Raw genomic sequence first — 21385 nt, 5'->3', positions numbered from 1 at the left:
TCTAAGCATTTGAAGCTCTGTTAATTCAGGTATTACACTAAATTAATTTGAATTCTGCTCATAATATCATGTTTGTGCTGAGATTAAATGCAACTATAATTAAGAGAAACAGATCACATTTTAAGCGCCTTCTTTCTTCTTTTACTTTTTGCGCTATATCATGCAATAATACACTGACATACGACTAATGATTAATGTGTCATTATACCAGAGTCACTCCTGTGAAATTCAAACACATGTGGTCAAAAAAAGAATAATATGACCAGCTATGACGGTGATGTGTCTCACTTGTCCACTTCTGATTGAATCACCCCAAACGGTTGCAAGCTGTTTTTTTATGTTGTTAGTTTACATGTTATAATGAATTAACTCTCCTGTTGAGTTAGAGCATGAATTTCGGGATCAACTCACCTGTTAATCAACCGATGCTCTAAAGGAAGAGTTTTAAACTGGCATGCGAGACAGGAATAAAACAGGCTGCTTTTGAACTTTGCAAACTGTGGGGAATTCACGATGTGAATTTTTGATGGTACGATTATTGTCTGATAAATAAAAAATGACAATTTCACGATTTTTCCAATTATCTGCAAATTGACCTATTATGCAACTATAAAACCCTCCACAAACATATCACAAGTTTTGTTGCAGTATACGTTAGGATATGCAGTTAACATTCGTTAGGATATGCAGTAAGTTGAAAACAAGTAGGTAAAGTATTTGTATTTAAGTAGATGTACCTTTTCAACAAAAAAAGTATGTATACACTTTCAATAAATACAAATAAAATTAATTGTAAATAAAATATCCAAAAACAACTATAACAAACCATATGTTTAAAATAAAATGGTGTCATGTTAGGATAACCATCTTTCTTTATTCAGTAATCTAACGATCAGCCAGATAATCACAGCACTTTTATGCTCACTGAAATCTTATTCAAATAGAAAACACTATTTGGAAGCATCGCATTCACAATATAAAGCAGAACCCCTCCTCTTTTAAACTTAAAACATACAACTCTTCGGATTTACAGTTTCAATTCAGTGTTTGGCTTTACCAAAATGTAAGTACACTACATATAATATTTGCTGTGTTTGTAAAATTTTTACCTTCATCTGGGCAAGAATCTGTGGATCCCTCAGGTGCTGGAACATATTAAATGTGTTCACCGCTTTTGCTGACACTTTTTATCCGCACGTTTTGCATACTGGATACCAGTCTTCAACAACTCCCGTGTTATTTTTTAGATAGCCAAAATGCTCCTAAATAGCTTATTTAATTAGCTTCTTCTACGGATACAACTGCGGGAGATCGCGTTGTTCTGCCATGTTTTCATTTTGAGAGTTACACGTGCGCTGAAAGTTCACAAGCTGTCGCGACCATTGGCGCTAGATGTGGGCGTGTCCAGCGACGCGACAAAGTTGAGAAACGTTCAGGTGCGTACACACTGCCAGCGACTTTGTCGCTGCAGGTCGCCAGTGGCTGGCGGTGAAGTCGCTAGTGGGTGTTCCCACCACTGGTTGCCTAGTAACGTTTATAAATGACATTCACGGATGCCATTCCATTGCTGTTGACAGCGAATCTCTTTTCTTGCCACTAAAAACAAACATTTTGGAGGGAAAAGACTAAATATAAATGGAATCAGTACATAAAATGCTTTATATCAAAGATGAATGAGAAACAAGGCGTGCTGTTTGCCAGAGTGGCTGTTTATCTGCGGCGAAAATGCAAATGCCGGTCTGTCTGGGTCCATAAAATCCCTGCGATCTCAGATACACCTTTCCACGCAGTATTTTTCTTAAAAATGTCCTTGTACGTGGGAAGAGACATATCATAGAGCACTGGAAAATTTCTAACAGCAAGAATTAGCCTTTCATCCATCTTTCAGAGCTGTTTTTACAGTGACGGACCATAGTTGTTTTAACGTTATTCTGCAGTCAATTTTACATTGGATCAGAAGCATGTTACCTTGTCAACTCTTCTTTGATCTTGATTGGCTCCTGAGGGTAGAACTTCACCCTGAAGCACATAGTATATGGCTGCTGACCTGAAAACAACACACACCAACAGTCAGATGGAAAGAGAGGGAGACGGCTTGAATGTAAGCCCGTAAATTTGAGAGAGATTATGCAGACAACTGTAACCGAGGGCATGAGTGAAGCTAAAGTGATTATATTCATGCATGAGGTAAGGGAACCCCCTCTGGTGAGGAATCAAATGAAGTCTTCAAAGATAAACTAAATGAGTCTGCGGAGAACAGAGCCCAGAGGAAAAAACTTTCTGCTTAGGAGTTCTTTGCACCATAAACATGAAAAGAACTTAACCATTCAGACACATCAGCACATGATTGTTTTTCAGCACACATATACCTCATCCTATAATTACTAGGGCTGTCAACTGATTAAAATTTTTTATCAAATCAATGCCATAAAATGCAGATTAATTAATCTAAATTATCGAATGTATCAATATTTTCTGAGAAAGGCCCCCATTTTAAGATAATTCAATATTAATAATACACGATAATTAATAATAATTCTAAATATAATATGCAAGGCCTATAATAAATATAATAATTCAGATATTCAGATTGAGGCTGAATTCAAAACAGTATTTTTGCACCCTTGAAGGGCATTGCAGGAAGGGAATGCCACTTGAAGTATCGTTCCAAATGAAAGTAAGAAAATTTATCTTTTCACAAAGGGCCCTTCCACAAGACTGTTAGTGAAGGGTATATTCATACAGTAATGCCATGATCCTTTCAGAGTAGTCACTTAAAGAGTTCCACCAATCGGAGTGAGTAGGGAATAAGGATGCTCACTTTCATTTGGAAAATGCATTATTGTTTCAGACAAGCATGAATTAGACAAAAAGTGGCTTTGGAAGTCAATCTGTTGTTTGTTTTATTCTCATATCATTCAACAAGCCTGTTGTCAATAGCAATTCATTTTGCAACTGAGTTCGCCAGACTGTCCTGTTCCAATCTGCGTTTCAGTTTGTAATTGTTGTTCTGTGTACATTTGCATCAGACAGACCATTTAAAACACTGGTTTTCTGCATCATAAATTATGCCTTTTTTGGATGCTGTGTCAATTTAAAATAGTTGAAACTTTGAAAAAGGCTTCTCAAGATCTAGTGCTTCGTCTAGCTGTCGGCTCTTGTGGCTACGCTACTTTTGAGGTTTGTTAAGGTGTGCTGACTGCCCCTTGTTGACGTGGCACAGAAATACTTTAATTGCAGATTTAAGTTAGATTCAGGGGGCACGATTAATTGCATACATTTATTTAACATGGTATTTTGTATTAGAGCATCAAAATTAACCCATTAACGCATGCGATTTATTTAAAAAGTTTAACCCGTTAATTTTTCTTAATTGCAATTAACGCATTTGCGGTTAATACAGCATGAACCAGCATAAACGCTTGTTGGAAGGGTGAAAACTTTGCGATGTGTCCGCCTTTACACTGAGAGTCATTACACTGACACCACAAGCACACACAACAGTGATTCAGTATCAGTGATAAAGTGATGGAGAAAGGAGCTCTAAATGCTATTGATGTACAAAACAATCCCAGATGTCACACTCTCACTACTCTCGACAGCGGGGCGGTACACGGAGGTCCTTCAGGTGGATAAGGCAGTTGCGATGCACCGGTGCTGGCAAAACACAGGCACCTGGCGGGACCAACTGGCGCTCCCCTCCAGAGTCTGTAGGACTAAGTCATCTACGACTACGTAGCCCAGTTCTCGGCCCCAGCATAGAGTCCCTCCTCAGTCGCTAACCCACCCCAGGCCGGTTTCGCAAAGCAAGGTAAGTGCTTTGAGCTCCCCCTCAGCACAACCATCTTGCGTCGAAGCAACACTATCTGACGCGATGTCGCCTGCCCCCCCCACGAGGTCCCATCTCCAGGTTCATCAGACACGATTGTCCCCTTAGTGCCCCTCGCCTGAAGATGGAAGCGTGGCTAACGCTTTCAAACCTGTCGCGGTGGCTGGCCCCGGTTCAGCGCTGTCAGCTTCACTTCGGTGCAGGACAAGGACGCCACAACCCTGCGTGTGGAGAGAGCCTGTCCCTCCAGCTGAGATGGGAAAGGGTTCTACAGCCCTCACTTCATAGTACCAAAGAAAGGTGGTGGGTTGCGGACAATCTTGCACCTGCGAGTTCTGAACTGGGCCTTACACAGACTCCCGTTCAAGATGCTGATGCAGAAACACATTTTGAAGTGCATCTGGCATCAAGATTGGTTTGCGCCGGTAAACCTGAAGGACGCATACTTTCACGTCTCAGTTCAACCTCGACACAGACCCTTCCTATGGTTTGCCTTCGGCGACCAGGCATAACAGTATAGGGTCTTCCCCTTCAGACTGTCCCTGTCCCCTCGCGTCTTCATGAAAGTTGCAGAGGCAACTCTTGCCCCGTTAAGGGAAGTGGGCATCCGCATTCTCAACTACCTTGATGACTGGCTGATTATAGCACACTCTTGAGAGTTGCTGTCCACGCACAGGTATTTGGTTCTCAGGCACCTCAGCCGTCTAGGGCTTCGGGTCAACTGGGAAAAGAGCAAGCTCTCCCCCGTTCAGAGCATCTCTTTTCTCAGCATGGAGTTAGACTCGGTCTCAATGATAGCATGCCTCACAAGCGAGCGTGTGAAATTAGTGCTGAACTGCCTGAACTCATTCAGGCTGAGGACAGCGGTTCCACTGAAACACTTTCAGAGGCTCCTGGGGCATATGGCTTCCTCAGCGGCAGTCATGCCGCTCGGGTTGATGCATAAGAGACTGCTTTAGCACTGGCATCAGACTGGAGCCCCGAGATGGGCATGGCACTGCGACACACTTCGCATAGCTATCACACCGCTCTGCCACCACTTATTCAGCCCTTGGACAGACCTTGCATTTCTATGGGCAGGAGTCCCCCTACAGCAAGTGTCCAGACCTGGACGGGACACAGAAGATCTAAGTGGCCTACCAACAGCAGTCGTAGACACGATAACTCAAGCCAGAGCTCCCTCTACCAGGCAGCTTTATGCCCTGAAGCGGTGTTTCTTTGCGAATTGGTGTTTTTCCCGAGCCGAAGACCCCTAGAAATGCGCAGTCGGGTCAGTGCTTTCCTTCCTGCAGGAGAGGCTGGAGGGGTGTCTGTCACCCTCCACCTTGAAGGTATGCATAGCCGCTATATCCACACACCATGACCCAGTGGATGGTAAGTCCCTAGGGAAACACGACATGATCGTCAGGTCCTTAGAGGTGCCCGGAGGCTGAATCCTCCCAGGCCATGCCTCTTCCCCTCATGGTATCTCTCGGTGGTCCTCTTGGTCCTTCGGAGAGCCCCATTTGAGCCACTAGAGTCAGTCGAGCTGAAAGCCCTCTCCTTAAAGACAGCCCTCCTTGGTGGAGGAGTTCACAGCCAGCCCCACTATGGGGTCTAATATGCCCTTTACTGAGATAGGTGCTCCACAGGAGCCGATTACTCCGGTAACCTCTGTGATGTATATTCCAAGGTACGGTCTCCTTGTCGGCGGACTCACGTCTCCCTCTCTCTGTCCCCGGTAACTGTGCTTGTAGAGTCCCCCCTTTCGTGACGGGACCTACACCGCGCCTTTTCCATGTGCGACTGCTGAGCCCATGTGTCGTGTTGCCACATGCTGACCTCCCCTTTTGGGCAGGATATGGTCTCCAATGGGGTCTTTTCCTCCTGAAAGAATAGGAAAGGAAAAGAACACCTTCCCCAATAGCATATGATAGCATAAGATGGCCCCAGCCGAATCTAATACTCTGTGGAGAGAAAACACAGAGAGAAAAGGCCGCGGCTGGCGCGGTCTGCTCCCATGCTTACATCGCTCCCCCCCCCTCAGGGATGTGGGGAACTACATGACGTCTTTTGGGGTGTTGGGGAAGGTTACGTGCAGTCTGATGCACCTGCTATTATGCACAAAGCAGCTTCACGTAACGGTTCAGCTGCTGTGGCATTTTTCTATAGGGACGCCTAGTGTCACTACATCGAAACAATGTCAAGTGAGTGACAGAAGGGGATCATCCTGGGTTACTGCCGTAAACTCCATTCCTTATGGAGGGAACGAGACGTTGTGTCCCTCTTGCCACAACACTGTAATAGCTGCTGAAATGCCCGGACCTTGTCTCTGCTCCTCAGCACAAAACCTGAATGGAATCGCATTCCAGCTCCTTTTATACCCGTATGTCCAGAGAAGTGGCATGCAAATTCTTTTCTCAAAGAATGAGAGGTGTTCTGGGCTCTCAAGAGCGACCCCTAGTGTCACTACATCGTGTCTCGTTCCCTCAATCAGGGAACAGAGGTTACAACAGTAACCAAGACGTTTTATGACTGTTTTTTTGTGCAAAAAAACATTACTAATATTTTAAGTGAACCATGTCATGACCCCTTTCATGTCTACATCAATGAAAAAAAGAAAGTTCTAGATTGCTTTACACTGCAAATTAAAATAGGGGCACTATGTTTCATCACAACTCCATATTGATCCAGTTTAAATACATATCCAGCAAATGGGATTAACACTTTGGGGGCAAGAAAGACAGAAATAAAACTCACATTTCATTTGTTTCACCACTGGTTTACTCGGGTCCAACCAATGCTGTGAAATTCAAAGAAAAGAACAACATGAGAAAGAGGGGGAAAACGATTGCGTCAAAAATGTATTGATGTTCACTGAAAGATGGTGACCAATAAAAATAAATTATGGCAAGCACTTTGCACAAGCATTCTGCTCAGCAAAGGATCGTAAACACAATTCCCAACAATGAATCCTGAATTTGTTCCATAAAGTGCATTAATATTACAACATAAATGGCTGTAAATAATTCACTGCATGCTGGGGGAGATTTTCTGCATGACAGAAGAAACATTGTTGTACATACAGCTGGGTAAAACCCCTTGGTCGACTGTCATGGGAACTTTGCTCAGTATTTATAGCCAGTAAAATGGGCTACTTAAGGATGAAGTTTCTACCCTGGTGAGAGTGTAGAAACAAGAATGTTGGATTTGTGAGCTTTTTTTATGTCATGTCTGTGTGACTGGAGTTGTGATTGTTACCTAGTCCATGCAGGCTATTGATAAATGTTAAAGTTACTCACCCACATGCCATCCCAGATGTGTATGACTTTCTTTTTTCTGTTGAACACAAATGAAGGTTTTTAGAAGAATTTCTCAGCTCTGATATACAACAATGCAAGTGAATGATGGACACAATTTTGAAGGTCAATAAAGCACTCAGGGAGCATAAAATTAATCCATTATACCCTAGTGGTTTAATCTATATCTTCTGAAGCGATATGATAGGTGCAGGTGAGAAACAGATCAATATTTATGTCATTTTTTACTATAAATCTCCACTTTCACATACTTTTTTTTGTTTTTGCGATTCACATTATTTGTGTATTTCACTACTTACTGGGCAGGGAAGAGAACTGATAGTAAAAAAGTACTTAAATATTAATCTGTTTCACACCCACACCCATCATACCGCTTCTGATTACATGGATTTAACCACTGTAGTCATATGGATTACTTTTATGTTTCCTTTATATGAATTTTTGAACTTCAAAGTTTCTGGCCACTATTCACTTGCATTGTATGGACCTACAGAGCTGAAATATTTTTCTAAAATTAATTGTTTGTGTTCAGCAGTGTTCAACCCCAATTCCAAAATAAGTTGGGACAGTATGAAAAATGCAAATAAAACAAAAAGGATTGATTTGTAAATTATATTCACCCCTTGCTGTATTGAAAGCACTACAACTAAACATTATATGATGTTTTTATATGATCTTGTGAATTTAATATATTTTTTTAATGTACAGTCATTTCAAATCATTTGATTGCAACACGCTCTGAAAAAGTTGAAACAGGCAATTTAAGACTAATAACAATATGATGAGTTAAAATAACAAGGCGATGTGAAACGGGAGATTTTAAAAGGTTATGCTCCTTATATAGTATATAAGGAGCCTCCAAAAACCGAGTGAGGATCATTCAAGACTTGTCAATTTGCCAACAGATGCTTCAGCAAATAATCCTGCACTTTGAGATCAATGTTCCCCAAAGAAAAATTGGAAGTATTTTGGCTATTTCACCCTCTACAATGCACAATATAGTTAAAAGATAGTCAAATCTCGGTGCGTAAAGGGCAAGACGAAAACCACTTCTGAATGCGCATTATCTCTGATTACTCAGATGTCACTTCTTTTTAAAAACATCATTCATCTGTAATGGATATCATGAACATGAGTTTGAGATTACTTTGGTGAATCTTTGTTAGTAAACACCATTCACCGCAGCATCCACAGATACAAGTTAAGTAAAAGCAAGTTAAGCATAGTAAACTATGCAAAGCAGAAGCCATACATCAACACTGTCCAGAAGCGCTGCTGATTTCTCTGGCCTCAGTCTCATCTTAGATGAAAAGTAGAAGAGTGGAACTGCGTTTTTTGGTCAGATGAGTCCACATTTCAAAAAGTTTTAAAAAAACACAGCCGTCGTGTTCTCTGGGCCAAAGAGGAAAAGGATCATCCAAGCTGTTATTAGCGTCAGGTCCAAAAACCAGTTTCTGTATGGGCCAGGGGCATGTCAGTGCCTATGGCATGGGTAACTCACACATCTATGAAAACACCATCAATGCAGAAAAATATGTAAACATTTTGGAGCAGCATATACTGCCATCCAGCACCATCTTTTCCAGGGATGTCCTGGCATTATCAGCAGTAAAACTTCAAACTACATACTGGCCAAATAAGCAGAGAGTGCGGGTGCTAGATTAGCCTGCCTGCAGTCCTGACCATCTCCAACTGAGAACATGTGGCGCAATATGAAGCGCACAATAAAGCAACAAAGTCCCCTTAAAATTGTACAGCTGAAGACCTGCATAATGGATGAATGGGGGAAAATTCCACCTGTGTCTTCAGTGCCTAAATGCTTAATAAGTGTTATTAGAAGAAATGGTGATGTTTCACAGTGGCAAACACTTGACTGTCCCAACTTTTTTGGAGAGTGTTACAATCATCTGATTTGAAATTACTGTAAATAAAAAACAAAGAAATTCACAATGTAAAACATATAATGTTTAGTTGTATTGCTTTCAATAAAGCAAAGGGTGAATATAATTTACAAATCACCCCTTTTTGTTTTTATTAGCATTTTTGAAACCATCCCAACTTTTTCGTAATTGGGGTTGTATTTAGCCATTGTGTTAACAAACTGATTTAAGACAGATCAGCTTTTAAGAATCCAAACCGTACTGAAAGCTTTGCTGATGTATCTGCTTCAGTAATAGAAACGTTCAAATCACTGAAGGTTATGAACTTTGAGGTCAAATGACTGCATATGAGTTAGAATGTAGTTACCCTTTGTTTCTCAGGATCCACATATCTGATGCCAAAGTAATCTTTCTCCAGCAGACTGTAGTGGTTACACACATGGTCCAAGATAAACTGCCCTTTTGTGTCTCTCTGTAGAGGTAAGGAAAAAAATTAACACTTTTATAAAATCAATACAAACAGCATAAAAATTTAAGTATTAAAATAATCTAGCCAGTCATGCAGATTGTTTAGTTTAACTTTACAACGCCGCCTGCATCAAATTTGATACGCTATTTTCTAAAGCCTGTGCATAATTAACAATCAGACTTTTGCCAAAAGTCCTGGTGTCTGTAATGTACTAGATGTCTGCTGCCACCTGGTGGACTTTCTGGGCATTTCTTAATGGGAAAATATTTGTTAAAATAAAAATAAAAATGTCAGCTTTTGTATTGCATGCACTTGTTTTTTGTTTGTTTTATCCCTTAAATCTTTGCTGATTTTAATAAAGTAAAAATGACAGTAATGATTATATTGATGCTGATATTTTAAAATGAGTATATTCTGAATATAAGTAACTTGTGCTTGGTTAAACTTTTGTACATTATTTTATTTTATTTAAAAAGCCATTGAAATCCATGTATTAAATATGATACAACATGCTTTTGAGGTACTGTGTATCTCTTCATCACCATTACATTACATGCATGCCCACCACAAAAAAACACATTGTCATTATGTGGTATTGTTTGTAGAATTTTGAGGAAAAAATGAATTTAATCCATTTTGGAATAAGGCTGTAATGTAACAAAATGTGGAAAAAGTGAAGCGCTGGAAATACTTTCCGGATGCACTGTATACTTGCAAGCTGTTGTCTGGCTTTTTATGTTGGTTTTGGAGCAGTGGTTTCTTCCTTGCTGAGCAGCCTTTCAGGTATGTAATATGTTTCAGTAAAATTCAGTTAATACATTTTTGATAATTTAATAAATACATATGCAAAATGCAATGATCTAAAAATGACAATGTGTAATCAATGTACTATGAATAACTGCATTATGAATGTTATTCAATATGTTAGCTATTTAATAATTAATTTATTGATTTAATTATCATTTACTCAGTTTAATAATCAAAAGTGCAAAGCAATGGAAAAATGAAGCTTGGCTTCTCTGAGGAGAACTACAGCCTTTCTGTCAAACTTTGTATGACCCAAAGGGAGATGTGTGTGGAGGATACTAAAAGGATAATTTAATGAGCAGAGCTGGTGTCCAAAAAAGGCAGATGATATATGTGCGTTAATTAGTGCTAGAAATTACATGAAAAATGTGTATGTGGGCAGACATACAACTCTCCATTTTTAGGAATATGTGTAACCAATGACTGTAATAAGGGAAATATTTTTATATACTAATCAAATTAATACAGGAAGTAAAGATAGTTAGTCAATATAAAATATGCAACCACATGAAGTGATTATAGTGTGTTTTATACATATAAAACGAAATAGCAATTATTTTGCCATCGCCGAAGCAAGTTGGGGTCAAGGGTGACCAGCTACATGAGAGACGGCGATGATTAAACAACGGAGGCATAGAACGATTTCAATGGATGAAGAGACCATCACTCAAAGAGATAAAGGGGAACAGACACTGTATAAAAAATGCATGATTCTCAAGTGTAAATTTAGATGCTCCATGGACCACCTCGGCTTTGTTACTCTGTAATAAAAGTCTATTTTTGGAATCAGAACTTTGCACCTCCAAGAAATCTTTGACTCTACTGTGCTTTGATGGCTGTTTTGGGGAATCTGCCATGACACAGGTTGTCGATATAGGACTCATTTTACTGTGGATATAGATACTTGTCTACCCGTTTCCTCCATCATCTTCACAAGGTCCTTTGCTGTTGTTCTGTGATTGATTTGCACTTTTCGCACCAAACTAGGTTAATCTCAGAATGCATCTCCTTCCTGAGCGGTATGATGGCTCTGTGTTCCCATGGTGTTTATACTTGCATACTATTGTTTATACAGATGAATGTGGTATCTTCATGTGCTTGGAAATTGCTACCAAGGATGAACTAGACTTGTGGAGATCCACAATTTATTTTCTGAGGTCTTGGCTGATTTCTTTTGATTTTCCCAAGATGTCAAGCAAAGAGGCACTGAGTTTGAAGGTAGGCCTTAAAATACATTTCACAGGTACACCTCCAATTCAGTACACCTCCTATCAGAATTATCTAAAGGCTTGACATCAATTTCTAGAATTTTCCAAGCTGCTTAAAAGACACTGTATGTAAACTTCTGACCCACTGGAATTGTGATAGAGTCAATTAAAAGTGAAACAAAAGTGAACCTAATGATCAGGTCATGCTTCCCTAATGACTTAATGTCCATTGCTTCGTGGTGAGCTGCTATTGCGGCTACATAAACCTTCAAGGTGGAGGGGGACAGCTGCTCCTCCAGCCTCTCCTGCAGGAATGAGAGCACTGACCTGATCGGGAAGAACAAAAATTTGTGAATAAGTGCCACTTTAGGGCATACTGCTGCCTGGTAGTGGGAGCTCTGGCTTGAGTGATCGTGTCTACGATGGCTGGTGGTAGACCGCTTAGATCTTCTGCATCCCATCCAAGGGCCAGATGTGGAGGTTCCAGAGGTCTGGGCCCAAGAACCAATCATCTAGCCACAAGGTCTGAGGGGAGGACGGAGGGTTCCAGTCCAGCCCAACACTCTCGGCGCCCTGTGCAAGCATAGCGGACAGCTTGCCGTCTGCCTCAGACTGGGCAGGTACACCCAAAGGCACCAGCCGGTCGAGTCCTCAGAGTCGGAGTCCGCCATGATGATCTCCGATGGAGCAGCAAAACTCTCATCCAGCTCGAGGATCAGAAAGAGACATAAGGCGAGTCGGTCTCATCTCGAATCCGGACGGAGGCAGATGAGCGTCCAGGGGAATGGGTTTCACAGGGTTTTAACCAGCGAAACCACGTCTGTTGAACTCCCGAAATTGCCCCCAGCACCAGCCGCACCAGCCCTATACCCGTGGGTAGAAGGCGCGACGCGGGTGGCGGCTGGAGTGGCTTTCCCCCGGAAGAAGGAAAGCTGCGACCGCAACGTTGCCATGGTCATGTTCTCACAATTAGAACACGAACCATACACAAATGCCACCTCAGTGTGTTCTCTGCACAGACACGTTAGGCAGCATCCAGGAATAACACAAGGACGGGAGAGCATCTTCAAAAAGACGCGTCTTTAAAAAGACGTTCAACGTCCAAGTGCTTGCTCATTTTGAGAAATATACTCTTTTAGAGAAATAAAACTCTTTTAGGTGTCTGTCGAAGCACCCAGGGGTGTAGTCTGCACTGGGGTGCAAAGAAGAGAAAAGCCGCTGATTTGCATCATATCTCCAACAGCATACGCTCTTGTAGAGGTGAGTGGAACAGTAGTGGATTTATTCAACTCGCTGGAACACAACCGCTTGTCTCAGACGAAAAAAATCGGTCTAAACAGATGCACGCTTCCCTCCTTTTATACCCGTATGTCCGGGGAGGGGCATGCCAATTCTGTTCGCCAAATCCCATTGGCCTTTTCTCAAAAATAAGAGGTAACTGAGGCTCTCAAGAGAGAGACCCCTAGTGTCACTACATCGACACAACGTTGAGTGAGTGACAGAAGGGGAACTAACCTTTCTATGTATTTTCATATATGCAGCTTCCTCTGTCATTATAAAGATCTCATTATTTTACAGTACAAGCTATTATGATGTAATCTTACCATAAATTCCTGAGACCCAGCAAATAATGTATTACAATTTCCCTTTTTTAAATGTCAATATAGTGTTTGGTGCATAAAATACATATGATATAAAAAAAATGTATATTGAAAAAATAATATTTTATTCATATTGTATTTGATGTGCTGAACTGTGATATATTTCAATACATATTTATAGGCCAAGTAGAGGAAGTTGTCATGGCCAAATTGTCAAACATTTGGTATCTCTGAAAAGCCCAGGGAGTCTCCTGATAATACTCCAAGAATTACCACTGTAGCATGTATGTGCTAAGAAAAACTTAAATAACAAATGTCCTACACAAAAATGAATCGCTGGGCCTCAGGAGGATAATGACCTTTAAAGCCTAATGTATCAAATATGACACATTAAAATGTGTAAAAACGTTTTATAGTTTATCTAATGTTACTAAAAACAGTTTAATATTCCTGACAATTCTTTCATGTCATAATTTACAGGGATAATCTTTACTCAACAATCACTCAAGCCCATTCTCACTAATATATTGAAATAGCATACTATAATATTGATGTCATGTGTGTATAAGTTCATAGACAGACCCCTGAGTCTTCTCTTTTCAATGAAGCTGTCAGCTGAGGACATGCGAGGTGTCTATTTCTCAAACTAAAGACTCTGATTATCCTTTTGTTGAGTTGTACATCTGGCCTACCACATCTCATTCTGTCCTTGTTAGAGCCAGTTGTCTTTGGAGACTTTTCAAAGACAAAGACTTTGAAGACCTTTGTATGAAATCTTCAGTTTTTTTCAAGAATTGTGTAGCCTTCATTCCTCAAAACAATGATTGACTGATGAGTTTCTAAAGAAAGCCAATTCTTTTTTGCCATTTTTGACCTTGAGACATGCCAGTTTTTGCATACTGTGGCAACTCAAAAACAAACACAAAGACAATGTTAAGCTTCATTTAACAAACCAAATAGCGTTCAACTGTTTTTGATATAATGGCAAGTGATTTTCTAGTACCAAATTAGCAAAAAGGATAAGGTGTTGGAGTGATAGTTGCTGGAAATGGGGCCTGTCAATATTTGATCAAAAATTACTTTACAAATAGTGATGATGCTGTTTTTTACATCAGTAATGTCCTGACTATACTTTGTGATCAGTTGAATGCCACTTTGGTGAATTAAAGTACAGATTTCCTTCCGAAACAGCAAAATCTGTACATTATTAAAACATTTTGGCCACCAGTATATATATATTAGCTTCCACAAAAATGGCAAATATAATTTCATATGATTTCCTTTAATTATAACGTATCATTTTTAGTGCTGCTAGGGCCAGTAAATAACCCAGCAACCATTTAGAGGTCCCTAGAAACCACCTAGAACAAGCCAGATCTATCAACCGTATAGTAAAGCACTAAAAATCACTCAGAAGACCTAAGCAATGACCAGGCAACCAACAGCAATACCTTAGTTTATGACATGAACCTGTTCATGTCATAAACTAGAAAGCGAAGTGGAACTTGACCAAATGAGAGACAATCAGTGTGAGATCAATGGTACCAGGTAAATCAGAGGGACTCAAGACCAACAATGAGCTCTAATCCTACATTTCCCCCAAAAAAGTAACATACACAAAAAGTAGAAACAGTGATAATGGAAAAGGCAGATGTTATTACAGCATGCTTACTTGTCTTATTTACGCTGTTGGCCATGCGTGAAAGACAAGCACATTTTCAATTCCCATTAAACCCTAATTCTCTCAGAATGGTTTAGCCTGTCCTTGGCCCAGATACATAAGAAGGACTTGACAATGTTAAAGGCCTGGGGGGGGGGATCTTATGTGGCCTTGTGAACAACCTTAATTAGGACTCAGTAAATTTCTGCTTTGTGACAAGAATCTTTACAGATTCTAATATGGTGAGAATGGTGACAAACTGTAACTGCTAGAATGTATATATACTAGGGCATGAAAAATTAACACGTTCATTTCTGCAGTCAATACTGCAGAAACGTTACAATTATTTTTTTTTAAACGTAAAAAAACATTTATGCAATTCATGCAGTATCCATTTTTTCACTTCCTGGAACTACATTAATGTTTTTTTCCTAATTCCTGTGGTAGAAATTGTTTTTTCTAAATGTTCAGGAGGTGCATGCTTAACTCCACTGGATATCCTAGCACAGAAACTGATTGTGTGGAGCTGTGCATGCTTATTCATTACGCATGTCCCAAGCATAACAAACACGGGAGCAGATTTACCGTACAGAGAATAGAGACTTCACCCTCAAGCGGCATCGCCCGAAAACGCTCTCTCAGGGACATATGAACCAGTGTCATAAGCACCCAGCATGTGTGCGATAGAGAGTGAATGGCAGCCAGAGAAAATAATAGTTTTGAGATTTTAAACTTCAGCCAATTAAATTTCAGCATTCAATTTGTTTAATACCTCTATGTATAGTGTCTAATAATGTATTGGCAATGTGCACTTAAGTTTATCTTGCCAATAAAGCTTGATATGAATTTAATCTGCCCATTTGATCCTACTTTTAAAAAAAGTCCACTGGAGAATGCCAGAAGATTTTGTCAAACTTATAATTACAGAATGTCCACAGATTTTTTTGGCATGTATAGATATACTTTAATTAAAGATTTATACCTGTGAAAATGTGTCTAACCAACTCTATCTGCAAAAAACTGAACATTTTTAACACAGTATCATAGAGGGTTAATATTAGGGTGCACCAATATGAAAATGTTTTGACTATACTGATACTGATGGTAACAAATAATTATAGGCCGATACTGATAACGATATTTTGCCACTTACTTTAATAAAAAAGAGGTACAAAAGCTTTTTTACAGCCCTGCAAATAAAGAATTTTCATTGAACATGGATTGGATCTATTGAACGCATGACAGGCCATAATTTTAAAGAGAGTCACAATGAAAGATTAGAAGATAAAAAGATACAAAAAAATTACAAAAAAATACTTAAATATGATAACATGTTGATTGGTATGAAAACAATTACTTTGTACTTCTAAAAAATGTTTGCACTTCTGTTTTTACAGTTCAAAACTACAGATCTCAAATTGTACATGTATGTACTGTATATGATAGAACACTACAACTTCATACCATGCATAATGTATGCTAAACAATACCATGGAAATTTCAACCAAATCATGGAAAAATAAAAAGTTCTAACCAAAAGACTAAACCCCCTTTTAAATTCTGTATTATAGTGGTAAAATGGACAATGTATAATGCCATCCAGACCACTAGACTTTTAATGTTTAGTAATCACAACATAACGCCATATTGCATTTCAATCTTAATTTAATCAACCATGAGCATTAATGGAATCATACCAATATCTCAGAAGCCAAAGTCAGCTGGTTTCAAATCATTTTAGATGGTTTCCTTCATCTTGTAACCTATCAGTAAATGATGCTTTCACAACGGTCACATCTGTTTGTAGCATTTTTTTCTGCATTAACGTGAAACTGAGAAAGAAGAAATATATATATATATATAAATATAAAATTTTCTTTGGAGTGCCATCCCTTCTTTATATTGTGGCTATTATTATTTCTGGATTGTGCATTTTAATTCACAACTAACAGCATCAAGATTAGTTCGCAGCGGTAGACCTGAAGGACGCATACTTCCCCATCTCTATCTTGCCTCCACACCGACCCTTCCTACGGTTCGCGTTCAACGGCCAAGCGCATCAATACAAATTCCTTCCCTTCGGCATGTCCCTGTCCCCTCGAGTCTTCACGAAAGTCGCAGAGAAAGCCCTTGCCCCGCTAAGGGAAGTGGGCATTCGCATACTCAATTACCTTGATGACTGGCTCATCCTAGCCCACTCTCGAGAATTACCATGCGCCCACAGGGACCAGGTGCTCAGGCACCTCAGCCGGCTAGGGTTTCAGGTCAACTGGAAAAAGAGCAAGCTCCCAGTTCAGAGCATCTCTTTTCTCAGCATGTAGTTAGACTCAGTCTCAATGACATCACACCTCACCAACAAGCGCGCTCAGTCAATGCTGAAATGCCTCACCTTATTCAAGCCAGGCATAGCAGTCTCTCTAAAACAATTCCAGAGGCTCCTGGGGTATATGGCATCCTCCACAGTGGTCGCGCCACTGGGGTTGATGCATATGAAACTGCTTCAGCACTGGCTTCAGACTCGAGTCCTGAGATGGGCATGGTGCCACAGAACGTACCGTGTGTTCATCACCCCTGCCTGCCGCCAGACTTTCAACCCCTGGACAGACCTCTGTTTTCTGCGGACAGGAGTCCCATTACAGCAAGTGTCCCAACTTGTTCTGGTCACCACAGCAGCCTCCAAACAGGGTTGGGGCCCGGCTGGGTTGGCACAGGGTTGGGGCCCAGCCTGGGCAGGTGGTGGTCTCCGTGGGGTCTTTTCCCCCTGAAAGAATAGGAGTTGGAAAAGAACACCTTCCCCGACGCGTGTGATAGTGTTAAGATGGCCCCAGCTGCTTTAAATCTATGCGATAAACATAGAGAGAGAAAAGGCACGGCCTGCTCCCATGCTTCGGAGCAGCATGCTCCCCCTTTGCCGGGAACCTAAAAATGTTATGACGATTTTATGGGGCGTTGGGGAAGGGTACGTGCAGTCTGACGCAGCCTGCCGCTTTGGCACGCAACCGCTGGCCTGCACCTTCATCAGCAGCGCACGTACACGGTGAATAGGGACCCCTAGTGTCACTTCACTCGACACAACGTATAAGTGAGCGACAGATGGGAAACATCTTGATTATTGTTGTAACCTCCGTTGCCTGATGGAGGGAACGAGACATTGTGTCCCCCAGGCCACAACGCTGAACCGAGCCACTGCTATGGCTGAACCTTACTCTTGGCTCCTCAGTGCAAAACCTGAATGGAAAGATGCATAATTCCCTCCTTTTATACCCGTATGTCTGGGGGAGGGACATGCAAATTCTGTCTGCCAATTTCTCATTGGCCTTTTCTCAAGTTCAGAGGTAACAGAGGCCTTAATAGAAGTCCCCTAGTGTCGATTCACTCAACACAACATCTCGTTCCCTCCATCAGGGAATGGAGGTTACAACAGTAACCTAGACTTTTTCCTTATTACAGTCTTATTTGCTTCTAATATCAGATTTATCGACCAATATTGATTATTTTAAAATATGATGTGTTCATTGATATATTGTGAATCACTATTATAGACAAAAAAACATATTATAAACCAAATTTATTTTAAGAGGAAGACTATTTACCCAAGATTCAATTTGGTCAAATTTTATCTCTTTATATACTGTACTATTTAAATTAATATTTCATTATTGTTAAGTAAACCACTCTAATTGTCATTCTGAGAGGGTCAGTAAGTAGTTGTATGGGCTCTGTTGGCTGTGATATGCTTTCACTCCGAAATCACCAACCAGAACTGTTGTGAGTGTGTGTATTTGTTTGTGTGTTTAACGGGTCATATATCCCCGATGGCCAAACATGCTCTTAAAATATATATCACACACCACACACTGTTGCTGCACTGCCCCAGGCTAGTGATGTACAAACAGAACAGGACATTTCAACACACACACACACACACACACACACACACACACACACACACACACACACACACACACACACACACACACACACAGGTTTTTATTCAAATAAAATGTAGAATGTTAATTAAGCTGGTCTCCACATTGTATATGGTTTCATATATGTATATATATACTGAAACAATTAGTTGGCGTTATTAACAACATCGACAATAAAAAATTGTTGACAAATTTTAGTTGTTGTATAGTCGTTTCATATAATTTAACATAAAATTAGATCACATTAAACTCTAATGATAATGCGCAAGAGCAGCATTGCAGCTCGTGCATGACTGAGGGAAGGAAGAATTACACAGCTCACAGTCCAGATGCAGTCCAAAATTTTCAAACAGCTACAGATGTGTATGAGGGAATTATACCAAATAAGTATATACAGAAGCACTCTCGTTGTGGAATAAGTGGAGCTGTCGCTGTCGCTCCTCTGAAGCAAAACTTGTGTCGAGCGTCTTTAAAGAAACACCGTGGCATTACATCTTAAATGCAGTTATATTTAAATGTGTTAAAGCTTTAATAAGTTCAAATAATAAGGAAGCAGATCATGTAAATATCTTCAAACTCTGAAACTGGTATTTTTCTGTGCGGTCAGTGCCCTTTCAATGAGTTGCGCGAATGTCCCGATCTAAGGGGGAGAGATTGAAACTGACAGCGGTTCAAGTACGTGCTTAATGCAGCTAGATTATAATGTGATGGCTTGCAACATATTGTATCATAATATACAGGTATGTCACTGTGCATTTCTTATCGTGAGAAAAATATATGCAGTATGCATATGGCAATATGCAGCTTTATTTATATGGGAGTTTTTTTTTTGTGAGTTAAAGATAGAGTGAAGTGAACAGAGTGTGAGAGAGGTAGTCTTCACCCCATTATACGCTGCAACAAAATTTATTTTTTTATTTGTTTTGGCTTGTTTTCCAACATAAATGTTTAAAACTCCTTTAAAACAATGTACATTTTCTTTAGCAGCTATATTGCAGAAGAAAATATTGTTATCAGAGAATGTTGAATATAATATTAAAAATACAAATATTTAAAAAAAAGATGCCTTTACCTGAGAAACAACACATACGATATTTAGACTTGTTTTTAGAGAATAAATCTTGAATACAAGTATAATTTGTCTTTACTGCACTTGCAGAAGTATAACCAAGTGAAAAAATACACTTTGTGGAGGGGAGGACGTGGTCAAGTGCCCGTCTGGGGAGAGAGACAGCAATAAGGACATCCACTGGGAGATGAATTGTGACGAATTAACATCTCAGTGTACACAGTGAGAGTCGGGGGAGATAAAAAGACTGCCAGTTCACAGAAAGAGAAGAGAGACAGATAGCCACGACCCTGACAGCAGCAAACCCCCATGTGATGCTGGCGAAGATGTGGGCGCAAGATGATCCGGAGGCCTTTCTGGAGCTCTTCGAGCGCACGGCCCAAGCTCTGGAACGGCCGCAGGTGTAACGCTGCTGACCGGGGAGGCCCAACTCGCACTCCAACAACTCCCGGTCGACAACCTCCTGAGGTACCCTGAGCTGAAGAAAGTCATCCTGCAGCGAGTTGGCTGCAATCCCGAAGAGCATCGACGGCGGTTCCGAACCCTGATGCTAAGCGAAGTCGGCTGCCTGTTTGCCTTCATTCAACAGCTCCGCGGTGTCTACCAATGCTGGGTGCTGGCCGAGGAATCCAGCGATGTAGGGGGAGTCATTGATCTCATGGTCCTGGAACAATTCGTTGCCAAACTACCAAAAGGAACTGCGGAGTGAGTCCAGTGCCACCGACCGGCATCACTGGAAGAAGCAGTGCAGTTGGCGGAGAACCATTTAGCACCATACCCGGGGGTCAGCGAGCCCCACTCTCTCTCTCTCTCTCTCTCTCTCGCTCTCCGTCATCCCTCCCCCTCTCCTCCTTCTTTCCGACCTATTCCATTCCCCTGGAAATGATGGAACAATTTGGCAGCATGATTAAAATTGGTGAGATAGACTCGTACATACGAGTCCCCAAGAGAAGTCTGGCAGTTGCGTTTTACACGAGTTGTAAACGGGAAAGAGAAGATTGAGAGACACCGTAGTAAAGAGAATTGCAGTAATCTAGACAAGATGTTACAAAGGAAGGTTACTCTTGGATAAAAAGGGTTTAACATTAGTGGAAAAAGCATGACTTTACAACAGTACTCATCTGCGTATCAAATTTTAGATTATTATCAAGCACAGGTTTCTAGCACAGTGAGTTTTGTATGAGGCAAGAGAACCAAGGTCCAGGTCAATGACACAATTTTCCTTAGGCCCAAATAAGATAATTTCTTATTTGATTATTAGCAGCAGCATATACAGCAGCAGTATATGATTGGCAGCGGCATATTCAGCATCTGAGGGCAGTTCTGAGGTCGCTGCGACGAGCAAGGCTCACAGCAAACCCGAAGAAGTGCACAACTGGACATGTGGAGGTATGGTATCTGGAGTTTCACTTGGGTCACAAGCAGGTGCGACCTCAAATTGATAAAACCGCAGCGATCGAGATCTGCCCAAGACCCAAGGACAAAAAGGCTGGCCGGCTACTATTGAAGGTTTATGCCTAATTTTTCTAACGTCACCAGCCTGCTGACTGATCTCACTAAAAATGGAGCCCCAGACAGAGTCGTGCCAACACGCTTTCACACAGGTAAAAGCTGCACTTTATGGTGGGCCGCTT

General features: G+C 40.8%; 1 protein-coding gene across 1 annotated transcript in view; it reads right to left on the bottom strand.

Moving 5' to 3' along the window:
- The window catches only part of LOC127621393 (FERM domain-containing protein 3-like), a 102039-nt gene that overhangs the window by 60263 nt on the left and 20391 nt on the right, over nucleotides 1–21385 (bottom strand). The window contains exons 2-4 of the mRNA XM_052094963.1: nucleotides 9376–9480; nucleotides 6569–6611; nucleotides 1969–2047 (exon numbers count right to left, since the gene is read on the bottom strand). Coding sequence (XP_051950923.1) covers nucleotides 1969–2047; nucleotides 6569–6611; nucleotides 9376–9480 — 227 coding nt within the window. The remainder of the gene's footprint in view (nucleotides 1–1968; nucleotides 2048–6568; nucleotides 6612–9375; nucleotides 9481–21385) is intronic.

Source organism: Xyrauchen texanus, chromosome 27, assembly GCF_025860055.1.
Source record: "Xyrauchen texanus isolate HMW12.3.18 chromosome 27, RBS_HiC_50CHRs, whole genome shotgun sequence".
Lineage (NCBI taxonomy): Eukaryota > Metazoa > Chordata > Actinopteri > Cypriniformes > Catostomidae > Xyrauchen > Xyrauchen texanus.
This window is presented reverse-complemented; position numbering and strand designations above follow the sequence as displayed.